We start from the raw sequence: 14269 nt of genomic DNA on the forward strand, positions 1-14269 counted from the left end.
AGTGTAGAGGCGGCAGGGTAGCCTAGTGGTAGAGTGTAGCGGCAGGGTAGCCTGTGGTTAGAGTGTAGGGCGGCAGGGTAGCCTAGTGGTTAGAGTGTAGGGGCGGCAGGGTAGCCTAGTGGTTAGAGTGTAGAGGCGGCAGGGTAGCCTAGTGGTTAGAGTGTAGGGGGCGGCAGGGTAGCCTAGTGGTTAGAGTGTAGGGGGCGGCAGGGTAGCCTAGTGGTTAGAGTGTAGGGCGGCAGGGTAGCCTAGTGGTTAGAGTGTAGGGGCGGCAGGGTAGCCTAGTGGTTAGAGTGTAGGGGCGGCAGGGTAGCCTAGTGGTTAGAGTGTAGGGCGGCAGGGTAGCCTAGTGGTTTTAGGGGCGGCAGGGTGCCTAGTGGTTGGGCGGCAGGGTAGCCTAGTGGTTAGAGTGTAGGAAGCAGGGTAGCCTAGTGGTTAGAGTGTAGGGGCGGCAGGGTAGCCTGGTGGTTAGAATGGAGTGTCCTAGGGTTAGAGTGTAGGGCGGCAGGGTAGTCTAGTGGTTAGAGTGTAGGGGCGGCAGGGTAGCCTAGTGGTTAGAGTGTAGAGGCGGCAGGGTAGCCTAGTGGTTAGAGTGTAGAGGTGGCAGGGTAGCCTAGTGGTTAGAGTGTAGAGGTGGCAGGGTAGCCTAGTGGTTAGAGTGTAGAGGTGGCAGGGTAGCCTAGTGGTTAGGCGTAGAGGCGGCAGGGTAGCCTAGTGGTTAGAGCGTTGGACTAGTAACTGAAAGGTTGCAAATTCAAATCCCGAGCTGACAAGGTACAAATGTGTTGTTCTACCCCTGAACAGGCAGTTAACCCCACTGTTCCTAGACCATCATTGAAAATAATAATAATAATAAGAATTTGTCCCTCTTCATCTTCTGCACATCTACCATTCCAGTGTTTAATTGCTATATTGTAATTACTTTGCCACCATGGCCTATTTAGTGCCTTAACTCCCTTATCTTACCTCATTTGCACACACTGTATATAGACTTTTTGTTTTCTTTTGTTCTACTGTATTAATGACTGTATCCTGTGTTCAGCCCGCTATTGACTTTTCCTCTGTGTACTGAATCTGATTGTTGTATTTTGTCAATGTGAATGTCTGGATTCAGCATCACCAGGGAGATTGAGAACTGTGATTGTCACATATATCTTCACACTTCCACTAAACAGATGGGGAAGGAGAGAGACTGAGGGGGATTGATTATCTGGCCCAGGTTACCGTGCTGGGGGGGTTTACACAGGGTGAAAAATGATTTAATTCGTTTTGGAACCAGGTTGCCTCCCATGGTTGTTTGATCAACAGGACTGAAGTTCCCAAATGTAAGAGGACCCCCCTGGTATTTACATATTTGCAGAAATACATTCAGGTGTATTTTGTGGCTTTTGGCGAATGTTTTCTAATTATCTAAAGTCGTACTGTTGCAACTTCCTGTAAACACACAGTCCAGTTCATAGTGACTGACAGGCCCTACTGTCTGTAAACACACAGTCCAGTTCATAGTGAATGATGACAGGCCCTACTGTCTGTAAACACACAGTCCAGTTCATAGTGAATGATGACAGGCCCTACTGCCTGTCAACACACAGTCCAGTTCATAGTGACTGACAGGCCCTACTGTCTGTAAACACACAGTCCAGTTCATAGTGACTGACAGGCCCTACTGCCTGTAAACACACAGTCCAGTTCATAGTGAATGATGACAGGCCCTACTGCCTGTAAACACACAGTCCAGTTCATAGTGAATGATGACAGGTCCTACTGCCTGTAAACACACAGTCCAGTTCATAGTGACTGACAGGCCCTACTGCCTGTAAACACACAGTCCAGTTCATAGTGAATGATGACAGGCCCTACTGCCTGTAAACACACAGTCCAGTTCATAGTGAATGATGACAGGCCCTACTGCCTGTAAACACACAGTCCAGTTCATAGTGAATGATGACAGGTCCTACTGCCTGTAAACACACAGTCCAGTTCATAGTGACTGACAGGCCCTACTGCCTGTAAACACACAGTCCAGTTCATAGTGAATGATAACAGGCCCTACTGTCTGTAAACACACAGTCCAGTTCATAGTGAATGATGACAGGCCCTACTTCCTGTAAACACAGTCCAGTTCATAGTGACTGACAGGCCCTACTTCCTGTAAACACACAGTCCAGTTCATAGTGACTGACTGTAACGGTCTGAGTGTAGTTGGTGAGGAGTCAGGCGCAGGAAGCAGAGAGTTCAGGGGAGTGCTATTTTAATGCACTGAGAAACACTGAACATAAGCCAACCCTCACAAAAACACAGGGCGTAATGAACAAACAAATGCCCCAAACAGGGGGACTTAAACTGTCCAGGGAAAACCCACAAAATGGGAAAACACAAAACCCATAGACGTGCACACAAGTACACCAAACAGACGATCACAATAATGAATCCCGCACAAGGAACCCTGCGGGCCGGCTGACTAATAAAGCCTTACTACCTAACTCAAAACAGGTGCAAGGGGAGTGTCCTTCGGTCGGAGTCGTGACACTGACAGGCCCTACTGTCTGTAAACACACAGTCCAGTTCAAAGTGAATGATGACAGGCCCTACTGCCTGTAATTTTTTATTTTATTTCACCTTTATTTAACCAGGTAGGCTAGTTGAGAACAAGTTCTCATTTGCAACTGCGACCTGGCCAAGATAAAGCATAGCAGTGTGAACAGACAACACAGAGTTACACATGGAGTAAACAATTAACAAGTCAATAACACAGTAGGAAAAAAAAGGGGAGTCTATATACACACAGTCCAGTTCAAAGTGAATGATGACAGGCCCTACTGCCTGTAAACACACAGTCCAGTTCAAAGAGAACAATGCCAGGTCTGTGTGCCAAATGGCTTATTTGCATATAGACCTCCTGTAGCTCTGATTGGCTATGGTGCACCGGTCTGCGTAGACTCTGGTCCTGGACGAGACACATTTTTTTATTAGGATTTATTTACTGCAGGGTTTATTAATTGTCCAAACACACAGCCACTCTATATTGTGATAGAATTTTCACAAATGTCTTACTCTACGTCATTCCCAAACATTCTATGAATTTATGAAAATTACCAAAAATCTAAACTCTGGCTTGTCAGAAAATCTAAAACCCCCCCAAAAAGTCACCATATTCTTCCTGGGGGTGTTTATGGACAGATTTGAACAAGATGTCATGCTGTTAAAGTGCTGTCAGTTCCACTTTAAGTAGCATTTGAAGACAGGATCCATCAAACACGCCGTGTGTCATCACAGTGGTCTCTAACTTGTGGTTAGAATCGCTCAGGTGGAACAAATTTACATTTGCGGTCGTTTTTTTTTCTCCAATGCTGAATTGAATGTCATTGAGAAAACAGAAAGGTGTCGTAATGTATTTTTTTTCCACAAACATCCTTTCTAAATTTAAAAGTAAACATCCTGTTTTTCAAAAGTATCTGTAATCCGATTACAATATTATTTTCTGGTAATGTAAATTATTAAAAAAAAATCCTACTTAGATGACATGTAATCTGTTACTCCGCAACCCCTGGTAAATGAGTTCGGATTCTGTGTTTTCACATTGCAAAAGTGATTGTTTTTGATTAAAACGCTGCATTTACCTGTAAAAGTCGACCATATATATGGTGTGGAAAAGAGACGTGTTTCTGGACGTCGCAACACGCTGCCTTGTTGACGCCCTGCCACGTCACAAGGCTGGGCGGGTCCGTTTCCATAGCCCCTGGGGGACCGGGAGCCAATAGCGTCGCTCGACAACCCGGAAGAAACAGCAGCCCGAAAAGAGCGCCTGGAGTTCAATTTTGAAAAGATACGAAGACATTGACAGGTTAGTTTATATTTTCAACCTAAGCAACATTTTAATGTCGTGTGTACAGTTTTATCGCTGTAAATGTGTAATTCAAGTCACATTCCAGTCGCTATTTTTAACCATGTTGCTTTCCTCGACGTTGTCGTGGAACTTTGCAGAAAACAGGGCTAGCTACGTTCACTGTTTGTTTGTTAGTTAAAGCTAAACAGGAGTGCCCTTCTCAAATTGAACAGTAATCTGCTCGGTTATGTTGTCAACAAGGCAGCATGATGCATCGTCCTGAAACGCATCTCCTTTTTCCAAACGACTTTTCATTTGGAATGCAGATAAGTCGTGTTTATCAAAAGGAATCACTTGTAAACGTGTGAACACAGAATCCCACTCATTCCACATTCTCTTGCGTCACTGTTGTTTTGAGCCGACTTCCGCCATGGTCTTTGAATAGAGTACCACAGCCATAACTCATAAAACCTAAGGGTCAAACATGTTTTTCCAACATTACATTTCCAATAACAGACGTTTAGAAACCCTTAAGGGTGCTTCTACACCTGCATCGCCACCGTGCTTCTACACCTGCATCGCCACCGTGCTTCTACACCTGCACGGCCACCGTGCTTCTACACCTGCACGGCCACCGTGCTTCTACACCTGCACGGCCACCGTGCTTCTACACCTGCATCGCCACCGTGCTTCTACACCTGCATCGCCACCGTGCTTCTACACCTGCATCGCCACCGTGCTTCTACACCTGCATCCACCGTGCCACACCTGCATGGCCACCGTGCTTCTACACCTGCATGGCCACCGTGCTTCTACACCTGCATGGCCACCGTGCTTCTACACCTGCATGGCCACCGTGCTTCTACACCTGCATGGCCACCGTGCTTCTACACCTGCATGGCCACCGTGCTTCTACACCTGCATGGCCACCGTGCTTCTACACCTGCATGGCCACCGTGCTTCTACATCTGCATGGCCACCGTGCTTCTACACCTGCATGGCCACCGTGCTTCTACACCTGCATGGCCACCGTGCTTCTACACCTGCATGGCCACCGTGCTTCTACACCTGCATGGCCACCGTGCTTCTACACCTGCATGGCCACCGTGCTTCTACACCTGCATGGCCACCGTGCTTCTACACCTGCATGGCCACCGTGCTTCTACACCTGCACCGCCACCGTGCTTCTACACCTGCACCGCCACCGTGCTTCTACACCTGCACGGCCACCGTGCGTGCTTCTACACCTGCACGGCCACCGTGTTTCACACCTGCACGGCCACCGTGCCTCTCTACCTGCAACGCCACCGTGCTTCTACACCTGCACGGCCACCGTGCTTCTACACCTGCACGGCCACCGTGCTTCTACACCTGCATGGCCACCGTGCTTCTACACCTGCATGGCCACCGTGCTTCTACACCTGCATGGCCACCGTGCTTCTACACCTGCATGGCCACCGTGCTTCTACACCTGCATGGCCACCGTGCTTCTACACCTGCATGGCCACCGTGCTTCTACACCTGCATGGCCACCGTGCTTCTACACCTGCATGGCCACCGTGCTTCTACACCTGCATGGCCACCGTGCTTCTACACCTGCATGGCCACCGTGCTTCTACACCTGCATGGCCACCGTGCTTCTACACCTGCATGGCCACCGTGCTTCTACACCTGCATTGCCACCGTGCTTCTAGATACACCGTGCTTCTACACCTGCATGGCCACCGTGCTTCTACACCTGCATGGCCACCGTGCCACCTGCATGTGTGCTTCTACACCTGCACCGCCACCGTGTTCACACCTGCACCGCCACCTGTGCTTCTGCTTCTACACCTGCACCGCCACCGTGCTTCTACACCTGCACGGCCACCGTGCTACACCTACACCTGCACCGGCCACCGTGCTTCTACACCTGCATGGCCACCGTGCTTCTACACCTGCATGGCCACCGTGTTCTTCACCCTGCATGGCCACCGTGCTTCTACACCTGCATGGCCACCGTGCTTCTACACCTGCATGGCCACCGTGCTTCTACACCTGCATGGCCACCGTGCTTCTACACCTGCATCGCCACCGTGCTTCTACACCTGCATCGCCACCGTGCTTCTACACCTGCATTGTTTGCTGTTTGGGGGTTTTAGGCTGGGTTTCTGTACAGCACTTTGAGATATCAGCTGATGTACGATGGGCTTTATAAATTGATTTGATTTAAAATAAGGTAGACCTTTATTCTTCTATTGTGTTATTGACTGTATGTTTGTTTATTCCATGTGTAACTCTGTTGTTGTTTGTGTCGCACTGCTTTGCTTTATCTTGGCCAGGTCGCAGTTGTAAATGAGAACTTGTTCTCAACTAGCCTACCTGGTTAAAGAAAGGTGAATTATATTTTTTAAAAGGTCTGTGTTTAGTTTATGCTTAACCTGGCACAATGTTTTTGATAACTTAAGAGCTACATATGCCATGATCTGGACAAGCCTGCCACATTGAGGCAACGGTACGACTCTGGATTAGCGATCTAGCTACATTTGAGTAATTAATACATTGGCTACATTTGAGTCGACCTAGCCCGTGTCAGTTGACCTTGCCTCGCAAGCCAATCGCAGAACATACGATTTTTGCTTCAATTTTGTCATTTACAATCTGGCCAAGCTGATATCCAGATTTGAATCTGGTTCCATCGCACAGTGTGACGTGATGATCGTAATAGACTGAATCTGACGTACAGTCTGAAAAGGTTTTTACTGCTAATGGGGAAGACCTCCAACGTGTCATAACACAAGGTGGAATAGAAGACACACATGCCTGCTTCTTATTGGCTAAGAGGTGTCCTCCCTTTCTCTCTCCTCTCATGTCCCCTTTCTCTCTCTCTGTGTCTGTGTGTAACCCAGTGTTATCTCTGACTCCATCCTCTCCCCTCATGTCCCCTTTCTCTCTCTCTGCGTGTGTGTGTAACCCAGTGCTATCTCTGACTTAATCCTCTCCCCTCATGTCCCCTTTCTCTCTCTCTCTGTGTGTGTGTGTGTGTGTGTGTGTAACCCAGTGCTATCTCCCCATCTCTGACTCCCTCCTCTCCCCTTGTTGTCCCTGAACTAGGAATCCTCCCTGGACTCCCTCATTAGTGTCATCTCCTCTGTAGCACCACGGAGCAGGCTGAGACACCTGGGTGTGTGTCCCAAATGGCACCCTATTCCCTTTTTATAGTGCACTACTTTAGACCAGGGCCCATAGTGCACTATATAGGGAATAGGGTGTCATTTGGGACGAGCGTTAGAATCCTGGGCCATTACTTAGTCTGAGGGCAGCACTTTAGCAGCAATTAACCCCAGTGACATCTCCCAGGGTGCCCGAGTGTCAACGACAGCCTTCCACTAACTAACACACTGTAAACAACAGGGTCTGATCAATGACACACAGAGGGCCTTTCTGGGAGGGGGAGAGAGGACAGACTGGGTCAGAGGGAGAGAGGACGGACTGGGTCAGAGGGAGAGAGGACGGACTGGGTCAGAGGGAGAGAGGACGGACTGGGTCAGAGGGAGAGAGGACGGACTGGGTCAGAGGGAGAGAGGACGGACTGGGTCAGAGGGAGAGAGGACGGACTGGGTCAGAGGGAGAGAGGACGGACTGGGTCAGAGGGAGAGAGGACGGACTGGGTCAGAGGGAGAGAGGACGGACTGGGTCAGAGGGAGAGAGGACGGACTGGGTCAGAGGGAGAGAGGACGGACTGGGTCAGAGGGAGAGAGGACGGACTGGGTCCGAGGGAGAGAGAGGACGGACTGGGTCCGAGGGAGAGAGAGGACGGACTGGGTCCGAGGGAGAGAGAGGACGGACTGGGTCCGAGGAGAGAGAGGACGGACTGGGTCCGAGGGAGAGAGAGGACGGACTGGGTCCGAGGAGAGAGAGGACGGACTGGGTCCGAGGGAGAGAGAGGACGGACTGGGTCCGAGAGAGAGAGAGGACGGACTGGGTCCGAGGGAGAGAGAGGACGGACTGGGTCCGAGGGAGAGAGAGGACGGACTGGGTCCGAGGGAGAGAGAGGACGGACTGGGTCCGAGGGAGAGAGAGGACGGACTGGGTCCGAGGGAGAGAGAGGACGGACTGGGTCCGAGGGAGAGAGAGGACGGACTGGGTCCGAGGGAGAGAGAGGACGGACTGGGTCCGAGGGAGAGAGAGGGACGGACTGGGTCCGAGGGAGAGAGAGGACGGACTGGGTCCGAGGGAGAGAGAGGACGGACTGGGTCAGAGGGAGAGAGAGGACGGACTGGGTCAGAGGGAGAGAGAGGGACGGACTGGGTCAGAGGGAGAGAGAGGACGGACTGGGTCAGAGGGAGAGAGAGGACGGACTGGGTCAGAGGGAGAGAGAGGACGGACTGGGTCAGAGGGAGAGAGAGGACGGACTGGGTCAGAGGGAGAGAGAGGACGGACTGGGTCAGAGGAGAGAGAGGACGGACTGGGTCAGAGGGAGAGAGAGGACGGACTGGGTCAGAGGGAGAGAGAGGACGGACTGGGTCAGAGGGAGAGAGAGGACGGACTGGGTCAGAGGGAGAGAGAGGACGGACTGGGTCAGAGAGAGAGGACGGACTGGGTCAGAGAGAGAGAGGACGGACTGGGTCAGAGAGAGAGGACGGACTGGGTCAGAGAGAGAGGACGGACTGGGTCAGAGAGAGAGGACGGACTGGGTCAGAGAGAGAGGGAGAGAGGACGGACTGGGTCAGAGAGAGAGAGAGAGGACGGACTGGGTCAGAGAGAGAGAGAGAGGACGGACTGGATCAGAGAGAGAGAGGACGGACTGGGTCAGAGAGAGAGAGGACGGACTGGGTCAGAGAGAGAGAGGACGGACTGGGTCAGAGAGAGAGAGACGGACTGGGTCAGAGAGAGAGGGACTGGGTCAGAGAGAGAGAGAGAGACTGGGTCAGAGAGAGAGGGAGAGAGGACGGACTGGGTCAGAGAGAGAGGGAGAGAGGACGGACTGGGTCAGAGAGAGAGGACAGACTGGGTCAGAGAGAGAGGGAGAGAGGACGGACTGGGTCAGAGAGAGAGAGAGAGGACGGACTGGGTCAGAGAGAGAGAGGACGGACTGGGTCAGAGAGAGAGAGGACGGACTGGGTCAGAGAGAGAGGGAGAGAGGACGGACTGGGTCCGAGAGAGAGGGAGAGTGGACGGACTGGGTCAGAGAGAGAGGACAGACTGGGTCAGAGAGAGAGGGAGAGAGGACGGACTGGGTCAGAGAGAGAGAGAGAGGACGGACTGGGTCAGAGAGAGAGAGGACGGACTGGGTCAGAGAGAGAGAGGACGGACTGGGTCAGAGAGAGAGGGAGAGAGGACGGACTGGGTCCGAGAGAGAGGGAGAGTGGACGGACTGGGTCAGAGAGAGAGGGAGAGAGGACGGACTGGGTCAGAGAGAGAGAGAGGGAGAGAGGACGGACTGGGTCAGAGAGAGAGGGAGAGAGGACGTACTGGGTCAGAGAGAGAGGGAGAGAGGACGGACTGGGTCAGAGAGAGAGGGAGAGAGGACGGACTGGGTCAGAGAGAGAGAGGACGGACTGGGTCAGAGAGAGAGAGGACGGACTGGGTCAGAGAGAGAGAGGACGGACTGGGTCAGAGAGAGAGAGGACGGACTGGGTCAGAGAGAGAGAGGACGGACTGGGTCAGAGAGAGAGAGGACGGACTGGGTCAGAGAGAGAGGGAGAGAGGACGTACTGGGTCAGAGAGAGAGGGAGAGAGGACGGACTGGGTCAGAGAGAGAGGGAGAGAGGACGGACTGGGTCAGAGAGAGAGGACAGACTGGGTCAGAGAGAGAGGGAGAGAGGACGGACTGGGTCAGAGAGAGAGAGAGAGGACGGACTGGGTCAGAGAGAGAGAGGACGGACTGGGTCAGAGAGAGAGAGGACGGACTGGGTCAGAGAGAGAGGGAGAGAGGACGGACTGGGTCCGAGAGAGAGGGAGAGTGGACGGACTGGGTCAGAGAGAGAGGGAGAGAGGACGGACTGGGTCAGAGAGAGAGAGGGAGAGAGGACGGACTGGGTCAGAGAGAGAGGGAGAGAGGACGTACTGGGTCAGAGAGAGAGGGAGAGAGGACGGACTGGGTCAGAGAGAGAGGGAGAGAGGACGGACTGGGTCAGAGAGAGAGAGGACGGACTGGGTCAGAGAGAGAGAGGACGGACTGGGTCAGAGAGAGAGAGGACGGACTGGGTCAGAGAGAGAGAGGACGGACTGGGTCAGAGAGAGAGAGGACGGACTGGGTCAGAGAGAGAGGGAGAGAGGACAGACTGGGTCAGAGAGAGAGGGAGAGAGAACAGACTGGGTCAGAGAGAGAGAACGGACTGGGTCAGAGAGAGAGGACGGACTGGGTCAGAGAGAGAGGACGGACTGGGTCAGAGAGAGAGGGAGAGAGGACGGACTGGGTCAGAGAGAGAGGGAGAGAGGACGGACTGGGTCAGAGAGAGAGGGAGAGAGGACGGACTGGGTCAGAGAGAGGGAGAGAGGACGGACTGGGTCAGAGAGAGAGGGAGAGAGGACGGACTGGGTCAGAGAGAGAGGGAGAGAGGACGGACTGGGTCAGAGAGAGAGGGAGAGGACGGACTGGGTCAGAGAGAGAGAGGGACGGACTGGGTCAGAGAGAGAGGGAGAGAGACGGACTGGGTCAGAGAGAGAGGGAGAGAGGACGGACTGGGTCAGAGAGAGAGGGAGAGAGGACGGACTGGGTCAGAGAGAGAGGGAGAGAGGACGGACTGGGTCAGAGAGAGAGGGAGAGAGGACGGACTGGGTCAGAGAGTGAGCGTGCGAGGGAGGACTGGGTCAGAGAGTGAGCGTGCGAGGGAGGACTGGGTCAGAGAGCGAGCGTGCGAGGGAGGACTAATTGCATCACCAACCACAGTTCCTTCCTCAACACTGTGTCCTTGGGTCTTCTGCAATACTATTGGTTATTGAGCTCTATGAAATACTTATTCCTTGACAATGTAAAGAATATTAGTGTGATTGTCAATATTGCTGTTGGATATAGTTTTTTTCACAAACTTCAGGTGACATTTCTAGGCCTAGTGAATTTTAGAAACCTGTAATGTTTTGGAAAAAGTCAGGAAAATGTCCAATGTTTTATTCTCTACAGTTCTGATCTGAGGTCAGTGTCCGCCCCAGTAAGACCATGATTTTCTCCCCCTAATGATTTCATCTGTCTACAGTTCTGATCTGAGGTCAGTGTCCGCCCCAGTAAGACCATGAGTTTCTCCCCCACACCCGTGGGCCCGCCCGGCAGCCGTAGTGTCCAGGAGCAGAGAGAGAAGTGGGAGAGGAAGAGAACCCGTACAGTCAGGGCTCTGGTCCAAACTGAACAGAAATACTGTAAACAACTACAACTAGTCAACACGGTATGTGAACAGCGACCTGCAATTATATGGGCCAAATTACACCCTATTCCCTACCTGCTATTTATACTGTCATATGTCCCAAATTACACCCTATTCCCTACCTGCTATTTATACTGTCATATGTCCCAAATTACACCCTATTCCCTACCTGCTATTTATAGTGTCATATGGGCCAAATTACACCCTATTCCCTACCTGCTATTTATAGTGTCATATGGGCCAAATTACACCCTATTCCCTATATTGTGTTCTAGTTTTGATGTGGACCCATGGGGCTCTGTTCAACAGTAGTGAACTATGTGTAGAATAGGGGGCCATTTTGGGACTCGACCATTTGTCTGCTGAAACAGGAAACAGGAACCGGAAAGGGGATACCTAGTCAATTGTACAACTGAATGCGTTCAACAGAAATGTCTTCCTCATCCTCATCCACGCCCAGTTGATGTTGGGCGTTAACTGCCTTGCTCAAGGGCATAACGGCAGATTTGTCCGCCTTGCTGGGGGTGGGGGGTGGCTGATCCTAGATCATAATGAATCAGATTACATAGAGGGGGAGGGGGGGTCCTAGATCATAATGAATCAGATTACATAGAGGGGGGACCTGATCCTAGATCATAATGAATCAGATTACATAGAGGGGGGCCCTGATCCTAGATCATAATGAATCAGATTACATAGAGGGGGGGCCCTGATCCTAGATCATAATGAATCAGATTACATAGAGGGGGAGAGGGGAGGGGGGCCCTGATCCTAGATCATAATGAATCAGATTACATAGAGGGGGGTCTGATCCTAGATCATAATGAATCAGATTACATAGAGGGGGAGGGGGGCCCTGATCCTAGATCATAATGAATCAGATTACATAGAGGGGGAGGGGGTCCTAGATCATAATGAATCAGATTACATAGAGGGGGACCTGATCCTAGATCATAATGAATCAGATTACATAGATGGGGGGCCTGATCCTAGATCATAATGAATCAGATTACATAGAGGAGGAGGAGGGGGGGGGGGGTACCTGATCCTAGATCATATTGAATCAGATTACATAGAGGAGGAGGAGGGGGGGTACCTGATCCTAGATCATAATGAGTCAGATTACATAGATGGGGGGGGACTGATCCTCGATCATAATGAATCCGATTACATAGATGGGGGGGGCCTGATCCTAGATCATAATGAATCAGATTACATAGAGGGGGGCTGATCCTAGATCATAATGAATCAGATTACATAGATGGGGGGGCCTGATCCTAGATCATAATGAATCAGATTACATAGATGGGGGGGCCTGATCCTAGATCATAATGAATCAGATTACATAGATGGGGGGGGGGGGGGGGGACCTGCAATCTACTGCAAAGATAGCCTGCAGAGTTCTGTCCTACTATCCAGGTCTGTACCCAAACAATTTGAACTTCTACTTTTAAAAATCCACCTCTCTAAAAACAAGTCTCTCACCGTTGCCGCCTGCTATAGACCACCCTCTGCCCCCAGCTGTGCTCTGGACACCATATGTGAACTGATTGCCCCCCATCTATCTGCAGAGCTCGTGCTGCTAGGCGACCTAAACTGGAACATGCTTAACACCCCAGCCATCCTACAATCTAAACTTGATGCCCTCAATCTCACACAAATTATCAATGAACCTACCAGGTACCCCCCCAAAGCCTTAAACACGGGCACCCTCATAGATATCATCCTAACCAACTTCCCCTCTAAATACACCTCTGCTGTCTTCAACCAAGATCTCAGCGATCACTGCCTCATTGCTGTAAATGATCACTGTAAAACGCTCCCTGAAACACTTCAGCGAGCAGGCCTTTCTAATCGACCTGGCCGGGGTGTCCTGGAAGGATATTGATCTCATCCCGTCAGTAGAGGATGCCTGGATATTTTTTAAAAATGCCTTCCTAACAATCTTAAATAAACATGCCCCATTCAAGAAATTTAGAACCAGGAACAGATATAGCCCTTGGTTCTCCCCAGACCTGACTGCCCTTAACCAACACAAAAACATCCTATGGCGTTCTGCATTAGCATCGAACAGCCCCCGTGATATGCAGCTGTTCAGGGAAGCTAGAAACCGTTATACACAGGCAGTTAGAAAAGCCAAGGCTAGCTTTTTCAAGCAGAAATTTGCTTCCTGCAACACTAACTCTAAAAAGTTCTGGGACACTGTAAAGTCCATGGAGAATAAGAACACCTCCTCCCAGCTGCCCACTGCATTGAAGATAGGAAACACTGTCACCACTGATAAATCCACCATAATTGAGAATTTCAATAAGCATTTTTCTACGGCTGGCCATGCTTTCCACCTGGCAACTCCTACCCCGGTCAACAGCACTGCACCCCAACAGCAACTCGCCCAAGCCTTCCCCATTTCTCCTTCTCCCAAATCCATTCAGCTGAAGTTCTGAAAGAGCTGAAAAATCTGGACCCCTACAAATCAGCCGGGCTAGACAATCTGGACCCTTTCTTTCTAAAATTATCTGCCGAAATTGTTGCCACCCCTATTACTAGCCTGTTCAACCTCTCTTTCGTGTCATCTGAGATTCCCAAAGATTGGAAAGCAGCTGCGGTCATCCCCCTCTTCAAAGGGGGGACACTCTTGACCCAAACTGCTACAGACCTATATCTATCCTACCATGCCTTTCTAAGGTCTTCGAAAGCCAAGTCAACAAACAGATTACCGACCATTTCGAATCTCACCATACCTTCTCTGCTATGCAATCTGGTTTCAGAGTTGGTCATGGGTGCACCTCAGCCACGCTCAAGGTCCTAAACGATATCTTAACCGCCATCGATAAGAAACATTACTGTGCAGCCGTATTCATTGATCTGGCCAAGGCTTTCGACTCTGTCAACCACCACATCCTCATCGGCAGACTCGACAGCCTTGGTTTCTCAAATGATTGCCTCGCCTGGTTCACCAACTACTTCTCTGATAGAGTTCAGTGTGTCAAATCGGAGGGTCTGCTGTCCGGACCTCTGGCAGTCTCTATGGGGGTGCCACAGGGTTCAATTCTTGACCGACTCTCTTCTCTGTATACATCAATGAGGTCGCTCTTGCTGC

General features: G+C 51.1%; 1 protein-coding gene across 1 annotated transcript in view; it reads left to right on the forward strand.

Annotated features, from left to right (window-relative positions):
* Window positions 1–3769: 3769 nt before the first annotated feature.
* LOC135571144 (rho guanine nucleotide exchange factor 39-like) overlaps window positions 3770–14269 on the forward strand; it is a 108079-nt gene continuing 97579 nt past the window's right edge. Inside the window, exons 1-2 of the mRNA XM_065016938.1 lie at window positions 3770–3844; window positions 11005–11190. Of these exons, the coding sequence (XP_064873010.1) occupies window positions 11041–11190 (150 nt within the window). The 5' untranslated portion in view covers window positions 3770–3844; window positions 11005–11040. The remainder of the gene's footprint in view (window positions 3845–11004; window positions 11191–14269) is intronic.

This window comes from Oncorhynchus nerka, unplaced genomic scaffold, assembly GCF_034236695.1.
Source record: "Oncorhynchus nerka isolate Pitt River unplaced genomic scaffold, Oner_Uvic_2.0 unplaced_scaffold_731, whole genome shotgun sequence".
NCBI classification, from domain to species: Eukaryota; Metazoa; Chordata; class Actinopteri; order Salmoniformes; family Salmonidae; genus Oncorhynchus; species Oncorhynchus nerka.